Source organism: Colobus angolensis, unplaced genomic scaffold (genome assembly GCF_000951035.1).
Source record: "Colobus angolensis palliatus isolate OR3802 unplaced genomic scaffold, Cang.pa_1.0 Scaffold179, whole genome shotgun sequence".
Classification (NCBI taxonomy): Eukaryota; Metazoa; Chordata; class Mammalia; order Primates; family Cercopithecidae; genus Colobus; species Colobus angolensis.
Window position 1 is genome coordinate 6,315,431 of NW_012114921.1, and position 17,868 is coordinate 6,333,298.

The window sequence follows — 17,868 nt, forward strand, 5'->3', positions numbered from 1 at the left end:
GGGCCCCTCTGGCTGTGCCTCCTATACTGAGCCCCCTCGCGTGCCAGACACCCTCCTGTGGGCCCAGAGCTGGGCATGGTGTTTAACAAAAGGAAAGGGCTACACCTGTCTGGGTCTTCCCAGGTCTCCTCCTCCCGACCCTCCAAGCAGAATGTGGCCTTGGCGTCCAGAGTCCTGGGCCGCTGTGTACAAGCCTGAGTGACAGTGAGGGGTGCAGGGAGCACAGCAGGATGATTGGAAGGGTGATTGGGAGGAGGAGACTTGAGGTAGACGAGAAGCAAACCCAAAAGTGGAGGGGAAAGCAGCCCAGACAGATGGGAGAGTTTGAGCATCTGGGGAAGTTTAGATGCAGGAGGAGAGATGTCTGGAGGGACAGGAAACGTGAGGAAGTCCTTGGTCCTTGCAACTAAAATCCTGTCTTGGCATTTCTGAGTCTCCAGCCTCAGACAAATTTCGTAAACGACTCTTCAAATGAAAAGTTTATCTGAATGAGACACTGTGTTGAGACAGGCAGGGGCTGGGGACCATGAGGGGCAGCGTGACTACAGGCATGACAGACAGGACTTTGGCAGACAGGACCTGGATGGAGCGAACCTCAACCACCTCAGGTGGGGAGGGAGGAAGGGGTGTCGAGGTTCTGGCTGCAGGAAAGTGGGCTCAGGTGACAGGGGAGGCCTGGACCTGGGGGCCAGCGGGGCCCTGCACCAGGGAGGTGCAAAGCTAGCTCAGAGGGAGAAGTGCTTTTCTCCAAGGCAGGTCCTCCTCAGAGACAGGGAGGGAGGGGTGCCCTTCTGAAGAAAGCTGCTCCAGGAAGCAGGGGTTGGATCAGAAACTAAGGGCCCCTGACCTGGGGAGTCAGTGGCCTTTGTCCTGAGCTCTGAGTCCACTATGGGGAAGGAGGACGAGGCAGCAAATGTTGGGTGTTGGGTGTTGGGGGACAGGCTTAAGGCTGCCTTTGGTGTCCACCCAGGAAGCCCGGCCCTGTCCTGGGCACTGCAGACCTAGAAGCTGGCGACCCTCACCTCATCAGTGTCGTCAGGGAAGTAGACCTTGTGGAAAATCTGGGTGGTCTTGTGCTGGATGGCCTCCACCTCTACCAGGTGTGGAGGGTACTTCCGGGACCCATTTCTGAAAAGGTGACAGACGCAGCAGGGAGCAGGTGCGTGGGACTGTGGAGACCAGGGGACCGGGACACTTGGAGGCAGACAACCCCAGTTCTCATCCCAGCCTGCCACTTCCTATGATGTGACTGGCCACTGAGTCTCCCAGAGCCTTGAGCTCCTCATCTGTAAAATGGGACGATGGGTGTGGAGAGGCCCAGCAAAGTGAAGAACGCAGTGCCCTTGGAGAGTATGAAGTGGGCCCTGGTGTCTGTGCCCACCGATAGCCTGGGAGCTCTGGGCTGAGCACTCTCGAGCAGCCGGACTCTCCAGCTGCATCCCGAGCAGCTGCGGGGCCTGCACCTCCTTCTACCTGGCAGTTGAGGTACCCCAGGGGTTGACCCAACTGCTGTGTGGTCCTCATCCCCAAGGGGCTCATTCCACAAGCCCGGTGTGGCCAGGAGCCCGCCCCAGTGTCTGCCCCTGCCCCTGGCGGCCGCTGTACCTCAGGGCTTTCTGGAGTCGCTGCAGGCAGTCGATGGCTAGTGGGCAGTGCTTTCGGGACTGCAGGAAGCGCTGCACGTGGGGCAGGAGGATGTTGCTGGGTGGGAAGAGGCCCGTGCACAGCCAGAGCAGCTCCCAACCCCGCTCCTCGCTGTACCTGCAGGAGGAAGCACGGGCTCCAGCAGGGGCAGTTGCCATCGGGAGTCACAGGACCTGTGCACCTCCCGGTGAGGGTGCCACGCACCCCTCAGCTGCTCATCAGAGCAGCACCATCCCTCCCGACCCTTAACCTGTCTCAGGACCCCTCAGCCTACCTACAGACCCCTCTCCCTGATAGCCAGATGCAACCAGTGCTACCCAAAGTGTGCTTGGCCCACCGCACCAGGCCACACACTGCTACCAGTCCACGTGGAGATAAGGGGCTTATGACACAATGAAAAGCCACCAGTTTACCATGCCCTCTGCTTCAGCTGAGGCTTTTTGTTTCCATAGCGAGACTTTCTCCATGAAGGAGGCAGTGTGATTTATATTTTGGCAGAAGCTCTTTAATTCACCTGTACTTTGAGTGGCAACGAGTTAGACCAGTCCCACCCCAGGCTCCTTCAGCGACCACTCTGAACTTCTTGGGTCTGACAGTGGGAAGTTTGGAGGGCTTCTAGGAGGAGGTGGCATTTGAACTAGGCTTTGAAGGATGAAGCAAATTACGGCATGCAGAGACGGGGCTGAAAAGTTTTCCTGGCTGTGGGCACAGCATGTACAAAGGTTTGGCACTGTCAAAAGAGCTGATGTGTAGTTTGAGGATGGATTTGTGGAAGAGATGTAGAGGGGGACACAGCTGGGGAGGAAGGCGGGGGGCTGGGTGTAAGGAGAGAGGGTGGAGCTTCTCACAGACTCTGAGAGGAGCCGGTGCCTGACTTCCTACTCCTGCCTCGGGTTGTCCCAGGGGGAGGAGAAGGTGGCACCCTTTGGGCATTGGGCCCAACACCCAAACCCATGAGAGTTTTCAGCCAGTGCTTTCAGCTGACAGCCGGCCCAGCCTGCACCAGGGAGGGGACACTTGACTGAGCTGGACCTGCAGACAGACAGCAGCATCTAGGCAGGGGAGGGGCATCCAGAGGAGGCTCCAGCCAAACAGGAGGAGCTGGGGCTGTTACCCTTAGAGGACAGACTCAAAGGAAGACAGCCACCACCTCCCAGTTCCTGCTAGGCCTTCCTTGGGCCTTGGAGCCAAGCTAGGATGTGAGGGGGCCCATGAGCAGCTCCTGGCTCTGTGTGAGGAAGGACTGCATCCAGGCAGAGCCAGCGGCTGTCTCAGGAGGGAAAGAGCTGCCCGTCACAGCAGGTGGGGTCTGCCCCTCGTCCACCCACCGTGCCTGGCTCACCTGATGTGGTTGTCGGTCAGTTGCTTCAGGATCTGCACGTACGCCTCGTCCTTCAGGGGCTCAGCTTTCAGGGGACCCTCAAAGATCTGGTCGGTGAGCTCATTGACAGAGCGTGTCCTCTTGGACGGGTAGTCGCCCATGTACTTGAGCACAGGTGGGGACTGTCAAGGAAGGGCTTGTGCCGAATAGAGGGGCACTGGTCTGGGGTCTGGAGGCCCCACTCCCCACAGGGCCTGCATCACCTGAAGCTGTGACCCTGGGCCCTCAGGCTGCACACTCACAAAATGGGCGTGATATGCCCCACCCTTTATCCTCGCCTCCTCACAGCCACCAGCCCCACATCCCAAGCCCTCATAGCAGCTGGGACGGACTGCCCAGATCGCCAGTCTGACCATGCCACCCCTGCCCAGTGGTTCACCCTGGCCTTGGGACATGGCCCAAGCTTCCTCACAGGGCTTGGGAACCCTGCCTAAGCCCAGTCTTCCCATCCTCTCTGTGCTGAAGCCCCGGAGCCCTGGAACAGCCCTGCTCTATGTGCCTCGGGGCCTTGCTGCTGCTCCCTCTCTCTGGAACACTCCCCACCCCTCTCCCCTTTGCCTGGGTAAGTCCTACTTAGCCTTCAGGGTTCAATCTAGATACCACTTCCTCCAGGAAGTCCTCCCTGCCCCCTCCAGGTCACATGGGTCAGGTCACAGCTGCCCGGTCCCATCTCAGCACTGATCTGGATGTGTGTATGGCCCCATGAGGCCAGGGGCTGGGCTGGTTCCTGCTCTACCTCCATGTCTGGCCCAGCACAAGGCACCAAATCCACCTGGCACCCAAATGACAGGGTCAGAGGAGAAAACGAGTGAGGCAGCCCCTTGCATATCAAAAGGTGCAAGGGAGGGGGTCCTCCATCAACCCTCCCCACGCATGCCCAGGCCGCAGCAGGCCCTCAGGAGGAAGGTGGTGTGCAGATGAAGGCCCTGCCCAGTCCCTGGCTCCGCTGGGTACAGCCCAGTAGCATGGATATCAATGAAGGCCAGGCAGGCCTCCTGCGAGAGCTCCTCACTGCTCAGGAGCTTCTTGAGCAGCGCCTGCTTGAGCGGCTCCCGCGTGTGGCTCCACAGCCGGTCCTTGCCTCGGGCCTTGGACACCATGACGCGGCTCAGCGTGTGCTTGGGTGGGGGCCTGCCACAGCACAGGGACCGTCAGCAACGGCCCCATTGCTGGCAGCCCCAGGGAGAAACCCCCAGGTTGTGAGACCCCCACCCCCACCTACCCCCTGTGCCCAGAGGCTGAGGGTGAGCACCAGGCCCTGCTCTTCCCTGCCCTGCATGTGACCCGAGGCGAGTCACTGGCAGTCACTGGGCCTTCCTTTGTCAGCTATGAAACAGCGGCGAGAACACCACGGGCTGTGCCCCAGCCTCCCCCACCACCCTGCGCCCCCTGCAGAGCTCAGTGCACACCGCCTCCATCAGGAAGCTTCTCACTGCACCCCCTGCCCCCCACCCCAAAAGCTGGGTACGCAGAATCCCAGCTGCCTGCTTCCGGCCCGCATCCCCACCAGCACTGAGTCTCGAATGCCCAGCCTGGGGCGGGTGCAGTGACATCTCTTAAATGAAGGAAGGATAAGATGAGACATTCAGGACGGGTCATCAGACAGAAACAGCCCTCCAGCTCCCTCTGACCCAGGTCCTGCTCACAGGTGGGGGCTTCACAAAGTATCCCCAGCACACAAGCAGACGGTAGCGGAAGCCTGCAGCTCCTACCCCTGTGACTCCCATCCTTCCCCAGGAGCCATCACCTGAAGTAGTCGTAGGAGAACTCCTCCAGCGTGTAGGGCTTGGCACGCACCTCGGGCTCTGCCGTTCGCAGCTGCAAGAGCCGGACGACGTCCTGCCGCTGGTCGGGAGTCATGGTGACCAGGGCCTAGGGGCCAAGAGACAGGGGGCTCAGGTCAGCTATCCACCTCCAGCCACCAGGATCAACATGGTATACCCTGGAGCCTTCTGGACTCTGGGAGACTCTTTACGGGGATGGACCCCATGCCCCATTCTGACCCTGGGAGCCCTGTTCCTCCTTGGGGTCTCTGAGGTCCCTGCTGCCTCTTTTGTGCTGAGCTGAGGGCCCTTCCCTGGGTGTCCGATGAGGTTGGGTCAGTCAGAAAGCCTGGACGAGGCAGGGGGACATGGTGTGAGAGCTGCCTTGTCCACTGAGCCTGGCTCAGGAGCCACCGGGGAAGCTGGGCTGGAAGTCCTCAGAGCTGCTCTCAAGGGGGCTCCAGAAGCAGCAGGCCCCTTGCCAGCTGTGCCCCCACTGCCTGTTCAGACAGTGCAGGTGATACACCTCTCTCCAGTCCCCATCTCCGGCCCCACCCCTTGGCAGTTCCTCATCTGATGCCATTTCTAGGCCCCTCCCCACCTGGCACAGGTTTGAGCACTGCGCCAACTTTAAATGTGTGGTCTCATAAGATCCCAAGATCATCTTCACAGATGCACTAGACCATTAACCCATTTTACAGCTGTGGGAAGTGGACAAAGAGGGGTCTAATGGCACCTCCCACTCATCTGCCGCCCCCAGGCCACATACCACAATCTCCCGTGGTGGCATGGTGACAGTGGGCATGACGTACACACAGTCGGTGGGGAAGTCCCCACGCTGCTTGGTCCTCTCGTTGATGCCGTTGGCCCAGCCTGAGTTCATGACCTGCTCACCCGTGTCGTGGTCCAAGATGATGAGGTCTCCCTTGGCAAAGCTGAGGAAGCCTGACTCCTCGCCTGCTGCAGAGCAGAGGTGAGTGGGACCACGGGGGCAGAGATAAGCTGAGTTGGAACATCTTTATTTGGGTTGATGATCTATAAGCCACTACTTCCCACAGAAGAACTGAGGTGCTGTCACTCGTGTCTGCCCACTTGCCACTCTGCCTCCACCTTGTCACAACTCTCCATACAAAGACCATCACCAGAGTGGGCTACTCTCCTGCTCAAAAGCCTTCTACGGCTCCTCATTGCCGTTGGGAGGAAGCCCCACACTCCTAAGCCTGTTGTGAGTGGGCCTCCCGGACTCCCTCCACCTTGCCCCTCCTCCCTCACCGTGCCTGTTTCCAGCCAAACCAAACTGTTTGCAGTTCCCTGGACAGGCCAGCTTTCTCCCACCTCTGTGCTGGCATCACGTTCAGCTCTCTGCCCCCTACGCTCTGCTCACACGGGCTTCCTCCCTGGACCCCAGTCTGCATGGGGCCTCTCCTCTGGGCTCCTGTGGCTCTGGGCTTCCCTGCTTACTGCACTGTCACAGGCCTGTCACTGTCTGCTTGCCACCCCACTCCCCACTGAGGACAGGGTGGGGTCCATTTCATCTTTGTCTTTCCCACACTCTGCCAGGGCCTCGGTGGCCTCCGGCAGAGTAGTTGTTACTGCTGTTATCACTTGAAGATGGTGGGTATTTTGAGAACACTGAGGAGGACCCTGATCTAACTTGGAGAGCTGACAGGAGATGAATATTGAAGAGCCAGAAGATGGGAGGGAGAGGAGGTTCCCCACAGATCACAGACTGAAGGCTATTTGGTCTAGTTTCAGGGGAAGGATGGGAACAAGACCCTAGCAGCCTTGAGTGCCAAGGCCACGGGGCATGGTCTGTGATATGGTTCAGATATTTGTCCCCTCCAGATCTCTCTGTTGAAATCTGGTCTCCCAGTGTTGGCAGTGGCCTCGAGTGAGGTGTTTGGGTCATGGGGGTGGGGCCCTCATGAACAGCGTGGTGCCGCGCTCACAGTGATGAGTGAGTCTCTGCGAGAACTGACGGTTTAAAAGAGTCTGGCAGCTCCTCCTCTCTTCCTTCCTTCTGATGCAAGGACCCCTTCTCCTTCTGCCATGAGTGGAAGCTTCCTGGGGCCTTCATCAGAAGCAGATGCTGGTGCCATGCTTCTTTTTTCTCTTTCTTTTTTTTTAAGAGATGAGGTCTCACTCTTGCCCAGGCTGGACTGCAGTGGCATAATCATGGCTCACTGCAGCCTCCACCTCCTGGGCTCAAGCAGTCCTCCTACCTCAGCCTCCTGAAGAGCTATGACTACAGGCACATGCCATCACACCCAGCTAATTTATTTAACTTTTTGTTGAAACAGGGGTCCCATTATGTTGCCCAGGCTGGTCTTGAACTCCTGGCCTCAAGTGATCCTCCCATCTCAGCCTCCCAAAGCTCTGGGATTGCAGGCATGAGCCACCATGCCCAGCCAGCACCATGTTTCTTGTAATGTGTGCAGAACTGTGAGCCAAATAAATCTCTTTTCTTTATAAATCTCCCAGCCTCAGTATTCCATTATAGCAATGCAAATGGACTAAGACAGTCTGCATAACACCCTGACCCCCAGTGCCAGGCAGCCCATACCAGCAGTCACTCACCGGGGTTGGGGTTATCCTGCAGGGCCACAACATACTTAGATCTCTTCCGGAGCCCCTCTAGGAAGGTGACCACCAGGTCACGAATGTCCTCAGCATTGCTGGAGGTGAAGGTGTATTCGTCCCCCTTGATGGTGGCCAGTGTGAAGCTGGGGGCTGTCGTTTTTGCTCCCCTGCAGGACCAACACGGAGAACAGGGCCCCGCCGGGGTCAGTCCTGCCCAGCCTGAGTGAGGCGCAGCACAGCCAAGATCAGAGCATCCCAGTGAGAGCCAGACACGGCACTCCCTGAAGGAGACCAAGGCCAGTCGAGTCAGACATGCCCCAGCCAGTGGGAGATGTGGCCCAGCTCAGACACATCTCAGGTTAAGTCAGAGCTGGCCTGGCCAGAGTCAGGCATGGCCCACAGGGAAACCCACACTGGCCCGACCCACTTCTCCTTTGCCTGTCTAATTCCTACTCACCCTTTAAATCTCAACCTACATGCCACTTCCTCCAGGTAGTCCTCCCTGCCCTCCCACAGCCCTGATCATAGCATGCTTTAAAATGGCCTATTCAATGTCTGTCTCCTCTCTTGACTGAAGATCCAGGAGGACAAGGACTATCTTGTCACTACTGCATCCTGTGTGCCTGGCATGTGTCTGGTCAGAGCTGGACACGATCTGACTCCAGCCCATATCAGACATAACCCAAAGACACTGCTACAAGCCCCAGATGGTGGGGGAGGGAGCCACTGCACTGCTGGGAAAGCCAGTCAGTCCCAGCAACCCCCCCCCCACTATTCCACCTGTGTGGCCATGCTCTGCAGTTTACAAAGAGCTCTCCCATCTATTATTGCATTCATTCCTCACCACTGTTACGCAAGAAAAGTATTAAGACTCCTGCTTTAGGAATGAAGACATAGAGTGAGTGCTACCCAGGCCCCTGAACCCCAGGTCAAGCTCTTTTGTACACACTCGCCTGCCCCTACCTGTCCTGACAGCCCAGTCCTGTCTCAGAACAGCCTTAATGTGCTGTAAAGCCCACACCCATCCCTCCACTAGGAGGTGCCAGAGGGGTCTTCACAGTGCGGTACAAACTGCCCAATCACGAGCAACCAGGCAGGCCACTTCATGTCCCTTCACTTCCAGTGACCCACGGGGAAGCTCCGGCCCCTCTCCTTCCCCTCTGTCTATCTGCGTCTCCATGCGGCCCTCCTCACCTGCTGCTGGACACGGCCATGATCTCTGGGAAGGACAGCTCCAGAAGTACCTGCTCCTGCTCATCCACAAAGTACACGCCCGTCCAGTTGACAGCCACGATCACGTCGTTCTTGGGGAGGCTGGGGCCTGGGGTCGAGACCGAGGCACTGAGACGCAGGCCTCCCACCCCTAGGCCCAGCCCTTCCCAGTCCTCATGATGGCCAGGGAGGTGGCAATACACTGACTTCTGTTTTACAGATAGGGAAACTGAGGCCCAGAGAGCACAAACTCGCTATGTGACAAAACCCAAAGTGCAATAGGAAGAGAGTGTTGAATTGGGAAACTGGTTTGGGTCCCACTCCTGCCACTGGTCTTTGTGCAGCTTTGGACAAGTCCCTGCACGAAGGTGGGATCTGGGGCGGGGTTGGACTGAGACCCAGGGTTCCCTCCGGCCCTGGTACTTGGTGGTTCTGTGAACAGCAGCATCAGCACAGGGCCTGGCACAGAGCAGGTACCCAGTAACGGCCCGAGGACGGCTGAGCCAGTGGCCTGTGTGGGCCACCCTGGGCCACCCTGTTCTGTACACAGTACGTGCCTTAATGAATCAATCCTCACTCAGTTTTTCAGTCTTATGCACCACCGAGCACGTAAGATGTGCCATGGAGTCGCTACTGGGTGCTGGGGAGGCAGGACCCACTCAGCAGCATTGACCAGAACAGACCAAGCAGCCAGCAGGCAAGAGTTCCATTGACGGGGGCCCCTGGCTCAAGCCGTTTCCCTCCCCTGTTGTGGACTGGAGCTACTGAGCAAGGGACTGGGAGCGTTACAGGCTGGGCGTACCTGAGAATTTGTAGGCTTCATAAAACCTGGAGAAGAGTAAGGGCCACTTAAAGCGGGCATAATTGACCACATCCTCTTTGACCTTCTGGGCATCAGTTCTCCTCTGGGCATAAATCCCCTGGAGGGAGAGAGGGACAGAGGGACAGAAGACAATGTACAGGTGAGTTTGCTCTAAAAATCAGCTGCTGCTGCCTTCTAGCTAGGAGCAGCCTGGGGCTCCTGCACCTCCTGTGCATCATGGCCTTGCCCTGCTCCCATCTGTCTGCAGCCACCCTGTCCCTACCCTTCTCATTCATCAACATCAGCAAGCACTTTCGAGTGCCACCTCTATGCAGGTGCTGGGGCCCAAAGTCAGAGAAAGCATAGCTGCCCCTCCAGGGAGTTCCCAGTTCAGCAGAGACAGGGAAGCAAGGATTCCAGCCAGAGCATGTGGGAGGCCCAAGGCCCCAGGTCAGTGCAAACTGCAGACTGCAGACTGGGAAGAGAGGGAATGGGGACACAGCGTGGGGAGCCAGGTCCTGGCGGACTGTGAGTGTAGCCACAACTGCAAGAAACTGATCTGGTGAATCCGGGAGTTAGAAAGATCAGTGTGTCAAGGGAGAACTGGACCCTGGAGGTGAGGTGATCTGTGGGGGGTGCTGCCGTGCTGTTGGTAAGATACAGAAGCATCAGCATTGTGTTTCTCTAAAAATACTTCCCCAAGCCCTAGTGAGAACTCTGGGGCTCTGGGGTAGCATTGGAGGGGTCAGAGTGAAATCCTGGTTTTATAGTATGTAGACACAGGAATAGGTAAGAGTGGATGTGTATGCCAGCTCACAGACGGCCCCATCTCCACCTATGAGAGAGCCCATGAGGGGTGCCATCCTGAGAGCAGTGAGAATTCAGAGGCAAAGGGCTCAATGTCATCAACCCAAGCTCAAATGACTCAGAGAAAATACATATGTAGGCAGAGAGACAAATCACTGAGCAAGTGTGGCTAGCATCCAGTGAATCTGGGAAGTGAAGTGCACACAGCAGTCCTAATTTTTTGAATGTGCAATTTCTCCATAAGTTTGAAATTATTTCAAAATAAGATGTTTTCAAAACACCTCTGTTATGGACTGAATTGTGTGCTTCCTTCCCCACCCACCATATTTGCATATTAAAGTCTTCACCCCCAGAATGTAACCTTATTTGGAGATAAGATCTTTTCTTTTTGAGAAGGAGTCTTGCTCTTGTCCCCCAGGCTGGAGCACAGTGGCACAGTCTCGGCTCACTGAAACCTCTGCCTCCAAGGTTTAAGTGATTCTCCTGCCTCAGCCTCCCGAGTAGCTAAGATTACAGGCACCCACTACCACACCTGGTGAATTTTTGCATTTTTAGTAGAGACGGGGTTTTGCCATGTTGGGCAGGCTGGTCTCGAACTCCTGACCTCATGATTCACCCGCCTTGGCCTCCCAAAGTGCTGGGATTACAGGCGGGAGCCACTGCGCCTGGCCCAGAGATAAGGTCTTTAAAGAGGTCACTAATGAGATCTTTTGGGTGGGCTGTAATCCAATATGTCCAGTGCCTTTTTAAGAGGAGGATATTTGGACTCAGATGTGCATGTGCACACGTCACTGTGTGGTGACAGATGGAGAAGATGGCCATCTGCAGGCTGAGAGGAGAAGCCTCAGGAGAAAGCCCCTGCTGACACCTTGATCTCGGAGCTCCAGGCTCCAGAACTGGAAGGAAACACATTTATTTCTGTTGTTGAAACCACCTAGTCTGTGGCACTTTGTTATGGCAGACCTAGAAAATGAACAATGCACCCTCCCACCCTACAAAAACTGTGATTCACAACTGTCCATTCTAGGAGGGCCTGGCCCAGGGCTCCGGGACAGATACTCTGAGGAGCTTCAGTGCAGGAGAGACCCAGCTTAGCTGTGGGCTCCAAAGGGCAGAAACCGTGTCTGTCCCACAAAGCGTTGTGTCTCCAGGTCCTGGTGCCCAGCACATGACAAGTGCCCAAAATAAAATGAATGCATAATAATAGCGCCCCACCCAGGACGTACCACATGCCACAATGGCAGTGAGCCCCGAGGAGGCCCTCACGGAGGTGGGGGTGGAGGCTGCAGCTGTTTGGAAGGCAGCTGGACAGGCTGCAGTGACTGCCGGCACGTGAGGGCCAAGGGAGAGGAGGTGCCTGAGGATGAAGGGCAGGGCTCTCACATGAGGGACAGGGGGTGGCAGGGAGGAGACGCTCCTCCTCTGAAGTGGGGTCCAGGGGGGTGAGGGCCTCAGGGGAAGCAGGCTGGTGCAGGGGGCACTCAGGACTCAGGGAGAGGCAGAGGCTGGTGGGGAGCTGACTAGAGAAGGCACACGGTCAGGTGGAGGGCGGCACAGGGCTCCCGGGTGAGGACGGAGGCCGCGAGGTGGAGGGGTGAGACCGCGGGCCTGTGGCGCCCTCAGACTATGGAGCCCTCGACTTATGTGCAGGGACAATTCTCTTGCACAGCCAGACCATGGAGATGAGGAGGCCCTGGGTCCCCTACCAGCAGCCAGTGGTCCCACCTTCTCCCCATCTGGATAACCCTGCTCTACTTGGGCAGGCTCTTAGCTTGGGAGGGAACAACTCATGGCTGGTTATGGGCCTGAGCTCCAAGCAAGGGGGTCAAGGGGGCCTGTCCCTAAAGCTCCCCAGGCAGGAAGTTGGGCTGGAGTTCTTTTAGGAAAAAGGAGGTACAATTCCTAAAGCTCTGTCTAGCATCCACCACCACTCCTAAGTTGCAGCTCTGGAAGCTGTAGCACCAACAAATGGCTGGCACAAGACCAGGAAAGGGACCCCAATACCCATGGCCCCACAGAGGCTGCAGGGTTAAGTCTGATCCCCTCTGTGTGCCTGGCACACAGATGGCAGGAGAATGAGTGAGCTGATGTCCAGTGAGGAAGGGCCACTGGGAGGCGGGAGGTCAGGTGCCATGCCATCTCCTGCAGCCCCAACAGACAGGTTCAGATGAGGACTGGGACCTCCTTGGTTGTTCAGGTCCACATCCCTTCTCTAAGACTCCTCCCAGCCCTTCACCTTCTTGTGGGCGGCAATGGCCAGCTGGGCCCACTTCTCCAGTGTCTTCAGGGGCGTGATCTCGCGGTCGGGGATGTAGGTGGGCACGAGGTTCAGGAGACGCTCCAGGATCATCTCAGAGCCATAGTCCACAAAGTACTGCTGGGAGGCCAACTCAGCCAGGTCGTCCTCCTAGATGGGGGGAGGCCTAGGTCATGCATTGGCCCAGGCCCCTCTAGGAAGCCCTTCCACACCACCAAAGGCTCCTGGCCCTGACTCCTGTAGCTCTCAGAGCCTGGCTTTTGGGACTCAGGCTTCTCACTGATTCACCAGGGAATTCTTGTCTGCTCAGAGGAACCATGAGCTCCCCAAGGGCAGGGCCACACCCTCACCTTCTCCTGGGTCCCTTTCGCACTGGCATGGAGCTGGACTTTGCCCAGGGGCACAAAAAGTGACACAAAGAAAAAAGCCAGCCCATCGAGCAGCCACTGCACACTCAGCCCTGTGAGACAGTGACCTTAGCTGACAAACAGCAGAAGAGGAAGCATCTGCTCTAGAGAATGGGAGACACCTGGGGTCTGCTGGAGGGGTCAAAGTAAGGGGAGTGCCTCACTGTGACTGCTTCCATCACCATCGTTAAGCACTTGGGGGATAGTTAAAGTGGTTAACAGCTGGCAGGATCTACTGTAGAGGGTTCAGAGAACCAAGTGGCCATTGGACATTTGCCCCTTCTCTGCCTGGCCTGGTGCACAGCAGCCCCAGTGATGCCTACCTAGGGCTGGCTCCCCAGGGCTCCAGCAGCAAGGGCATAGAGAAAGGCTTTTGGGGGCCTTGAAGGCAATAGATATTTTCCAACCAGTTTGAAATATTTCAGAATTTTAGCAACTGATGTGGCTATACTAATGCGCTCTGCCTGAATATTTGCTTACCACCACCAGTACCACCACTATCATCACCACTGTCACCAACAAAACTACCACCACTACCTCCACCATCACTACCAACAACACTATCACCAACATCATTACTGCCTCTACCATCACCACCACAATCACCACCAACAACACTATCACCAACATCATTACTGCCTCCACCATCACAACCACCTTCACTACCAACAACACTGTCATCACCAACACCATCACTACCAACAACACTGTCATTGTCAACACCACCACTACCTTTACCATCACCATCATTACTACCAACAATACTGTCATCAACACCAGCACTATCACTACCTCCACCACCACCACCATCACCAACATCATCCCTACCTCCAATATCACCACTGTCATCAGCACCAAGAATACCATCATCACTAACATCACTACCTCCACCATCACCAACACCATCACTGCCTCCACCCACCATCACCACCATCGTCAGTACCAACACCATCACTACATCCACCATCACCACCAACCATCATCACTGTCTCCACTATCACCATCAACACCATCACTACATCCACCATCACCAACCATCATCACTGTCTCCACCACCATCAACACCATCACTACATCCACCATCACCACCAACCATCATCACTGTCTCCACCACCACCAACAACACCACCACAACAACCACCACCACCAACCATCATCACTGTCTCCACCACCATCAACACCATCACTACATCCACCATCACCACCAACCATCCTCTTCATTTCCATCACCTCCTTTCTTATCCCTCCCTCACAATCACCAACAGAACCATAGCTACCATTACCATTATCAAAAACAAAACAACCATATAACTCCTGTCTTCAGAAGGAGAAAAAAGAATACACATGTGCAAATTCTGATCCCAAGGAACGGCTGTCTTTCTCATTTAGAGCGGTGCTTACTAGACACGCTCAGAACAGTGCAGCAGGTCCTGAGGCACGTCCTCTGTAGCACGCACAGTCACTACAGCAGTGTGGGGGCCTCCTTCACTAGCGAATTCAGGACATGCTCAGAAGCCCTTGCTCCTGACATCTCACCTCACCTCACGAGCCCCCTGAAGTAGGTGGTGTCCATCCAGAAGCCTGGAGAGTGCCCGACTGCAGTCAGGCTCACCTCAGCCTAAGCTAACGATGGCTCACAGAGGAGCACTCAGCCCAAACGTGGAAAACAGGAGGCTGTGAGCCAAGCCAGCCTGGCAGGAGATTCCCTTCCACTCACCTTCTCACACCTGTACTCCCCAAACTTGACTCCTCGCACCACCTGCTGGTAGATAAGGTTGGTGGCCACGTTGTCCTCAGAGGGGCTGTGCCAGGGTGTGAAGACCTCTTTGCGGAAGAAGAGCCTCCAGGGGGCGTTGCGCTCCTGGGCACCCTGCTCCTTGGCATACTGTTCGCACTGGGAGATGGCGTCCATGACATGGTCACTGCCGCTGCCCAGGGAGGACACCTGCGGGCACAGCGGGGAGGGGAGCAGGCACAGAGTCAGGGAAGGACTATGAGAAGCCTCAACAGTGCCAACGGTCAGTTCAGACAGAAAACCGAGGCCCAGCGAGGGGCAGGGACACGTCTAAGGCCCCCAGGAGGCAGACCAGATCCCAGCCTTGGGCTCTGAGCAGCACCCCCATGATTGCCTTCCTAGCCTCAGTTCTGGGCACGGTGATGTGAGAAGTCCCATTTTCTAGTGGAAGTGGGAAACTGAACAGAGAGTACCTGGAAACACAGGAGCATCGGTGAGAAAAATCCAGGCAAACTGTGTCCAGCAACATGGTAACTCCCCTGGGCTTGTGGGCGGGGACCCCTCTGCTGAGCATGATGTTGCTGGGGGTGGAGGCAAAATCACACAAGCCCCAGGTCCCGCTCAGCCGAGGAGGCTCTAGCCTTCAAGGTGAGTCTGTGGGCTGTTCACGCCCCGGCTGCTTGAGGGCAAGTGTGAAAGAACTCCTGTTTGCTAAGGAGTTTCTCCATCAGACGCCATAGCAACCTGAGAGGGAATTCCATTCCCATCTGCACACAAGGGCTGCGCAGCCCTCCCATCAGCCTGTGCCATGCTCTTCCTTCAGCACCAGGAGAGGATTCACTGGGCCTGGGGACACAGGACTGAGGACATCCTACTGCTGGGTTTTCCCTTGGGTGCTGAAGAGCTCTGTTTTTTGTTTGTTTGTTTGTTTTTTCTTTTGAGACAGAGTCTCACTCTGTCGCCCAGGCTGGAGCGCAGTGGCATGATCTCAGCTCACCACAACCTCCGCCTTCTGGGTTCAAGCGATTCTCCTGCCTCAGCCTCTTGAGTAGCTGGGATTACAGGTGTGTGCCACCATGTCCCGCTAATTTTTGTATTTTTAGTAAAGACGAGGCTTCACTACGTTGGCCAGGCTGGTCTTGAACTCCTGACTTTGTGATCCAACCACCTCAGCCTCCCAAAGTACTGGGATTACAGGCGTGAAGAACCGCACCTGGCCGAGTTCTCGACAGTCCTAAGGAGTTAGGCAGAGCCGATTAGCGCCGGCGCGGGGGAAACTGAGGTGCTCGAGGGTGAGTAGCCCCAGCCAACAGGTGGTGGCACTGGCGGCACTGGCGGCCCGGAGTGGGGCCGGGAGGAGGTGCTTCTGGGCGGCCTTACCTTGTCAAACAGGGCAATGTAGAGGGAGAACCCGAAGCGGTCCTTGAGAGAGATCTTGTCGGCCAGCGCGTTGCAGAGCTCCTTGGCCGTGGTTGCCGAGTCTGTCAGCAGGGTCTTGGTGGTCCCGTCCATGAATGTCACGGGCAGCATGATTGGCTTCTTGGACTTGGTGGCCTGAAAGTGCCCCAGGAGGGTTTGTGGAGCCCCTTCCCTTCAGACCCACTCGCCCCTCTGGACTTTGGCTCTCTGCTTTCTGTGGGGTTGGAGCTGCCCCGGCGCCCCAGGCCTCAGCACCTCACTGGGACACTGCTTGTCCCCGTCACAGGTGTCTAGGGAGCCCTGCTGTGCACCCCACCCCAGTGGACCTTTAGGACCCCTGAGTCAGGGCCTGGGGCTGGGAGTTCAGGTGCTGCCACTGGCCCGGGGTCTCTGCTATCACTTCACATAACCTTCACCATGTGGCAGGTAAAGGCATTGAGACACAGAGGGAATTGCCTTTGCCCAAGTTGTCTTGACCATAAGGCCAGCAAATGGAGTCCCTCATCCTTTGGGGGCTTTTCTGTTCCGATGGGCCTGGGGTTCCAGAACTTGAGGGTAGGTGCTTGAGGAACCACAGAGTCTCAAAGGGGGGAATGTTTCTGAGGCACTCGAGTGCACTGGGCACACACACACAGACTCACACACTCATACACACATGCACACACTCGCACACTCTTGTGCACATGCACACAAGCACGTGCACACACACGCACGAACCTGCAGCTCCAGCCAGCTGGGCGGCTGTGTCCGTGTCCCATTGACAAAGGTCCTCCTCAGACGCTCCTCACAGTACGGGGCGTAGCCGGGCGGGCCCCCGTGGATGAAGTTCCGCAGATACTGCAGCCAGAGCACCCGCTGAGACGGCCCCACTGCAGCCCTGGGCCTCCCCATGTGGGTTGTGAGGGCAGCCGCCAGGCCCTCCCCAGCACTTGGAGGCCACTCCTCCAGGCCAGGCTGCTTTCCGTGGCTTCCCTACTCTCTCAGATCCACTGCCTATTTCCAGCCACGTCTGTGGCCTCCCCCACCTCCCCCTAGCTCAGCCTAGCGGCTCCTCCCCACACCCCTTCACAGCACCAGCCAGTCAGGTTGGTCCTGCCGTGACCTGCTCCACTCTGACCCCAGCGCCCAGGGCCTGCCCTAAGGCGAGGGTGCAGAGGGCCTGGGACACGCTCCTGTCAGACTCAGCCCCTCCTAAGTAGAATGGGGCTGAGGGGAGTGTGGGGCAAAGCAGTGGCTGCCTGAGGGGAGGAGGTGCCAGGAAGATGGGGCTCAGTGGGGGGTGGCCAGGTGGGCCTTGTGAACAGGACCTTTGGAGTCCCTGACTATTGCTCTCCCCACAGAGCTGGGACAGGGCCCAGCTCCCCTTCCCACTCCAGGAGGCCAGGCACCTTCCTACCTTGACAAACTTCTCGGAGGGGGCGAAACAGCCCACACAGAGAGACACGAGAATCCAGCCCCGGGCATAGCTGCTCTTGGAGGGGTTGTGGGTCAGCTGCTTGCTGATCTGGCAGTAGATCTCATCCCTGGGCAGGCAGCAGGGCAAGGGAGAGGCAATCACCAGAGGAACAGCCCCGGTCCCCACCTCCTCCCAGCAGCCGGTGGGACATGACACAGCTGTCCTCTCCAACTTGCCAAGACCACCCAGGAGGAGGCAGAGTGAGGCTGGGTGGCAGGGCTGAGCCAAGGGCTGGGGTCTGGCTTTGGAGACAGGATCATCAGGCATAAAGCACCTCCCCAACCCCAATCCAGTTCCCACAGCCAGGGCCCCACCCTCCAGGGTGGTGCGTATCCTGCTCTGGGCTCAGCAGCCACAGCCACAGGTGACCATGCTAATGAGAAGCACAGTCCCCACCTCTGCCTC

General features: G+C 57.1%; 1 protein-coding gene across 3 annotated transcripts in view; it reads right to left on the bottom strand.

Annotated features, from left to right (window-relative positions):
- MYO7A (myosin VIIA) overlaps positions 1-17,868 on the bottom strand; it is an 87,291-nt gene that overhangs the window by 8,116 nt on the left and 61,307 nt on the right. For 2 of the 3 annotated variants that reach the window (XM_011938942.1, XM_011938940.1), the window contains exons 28-41: positions 17,404-17,530; positions 16,725-16,844; positions 15,969-16,142; positions 14,571-14,798; positions 12,426-12,596; positions 9,383-9,500; positions 8,563-8,689; positions 7,366-7,535; positions 5,558-5,748; positions 4,773-4,897; positions 3,999-4,156; positions 2,987-3,140; positions 1,606-1,761; positions 1,023-1,128 (exon numbers count right to left, since the gene is read on the bottom strand). In XM_011938942.1, coding sequence (XP_011794332.1) covers positions 1,023-1,128; positions 1,606-1,761; positions 2,987-3,140; positions 3,999-4,156; positions 4,773-4,897; positions 5,558-5,748; positions 7,366-7,535; positions 8,563-8,689; positions 9,383-9,500; positions 12,426-12,596; positions 14,571-14,798; positions 15,969-16,142; positions 16,725-16,844; positions 17,404-17,530 — 2,125 coding nt within the window. Of the gene's footprint in view, positions 1-1,022; positions 1,129-1,605; positions 1,762-2,986; positions 3,141-3,998; positions 4,157-4,772; positions 4,898-5,557; positions 5,749-7,365; positions 7,650-8,562; positions 8,690-9,382; positions 9,501-12,425; positions 12,597-14,570; positions 14,799-15,968; positions 16,143-16,724; positions 16,845-17,403; positions 17,531-17,868 lie in introns of all 3 variants that reach the window. The other variant, XM_011938939.1, reaches the window with a different exon arrangement.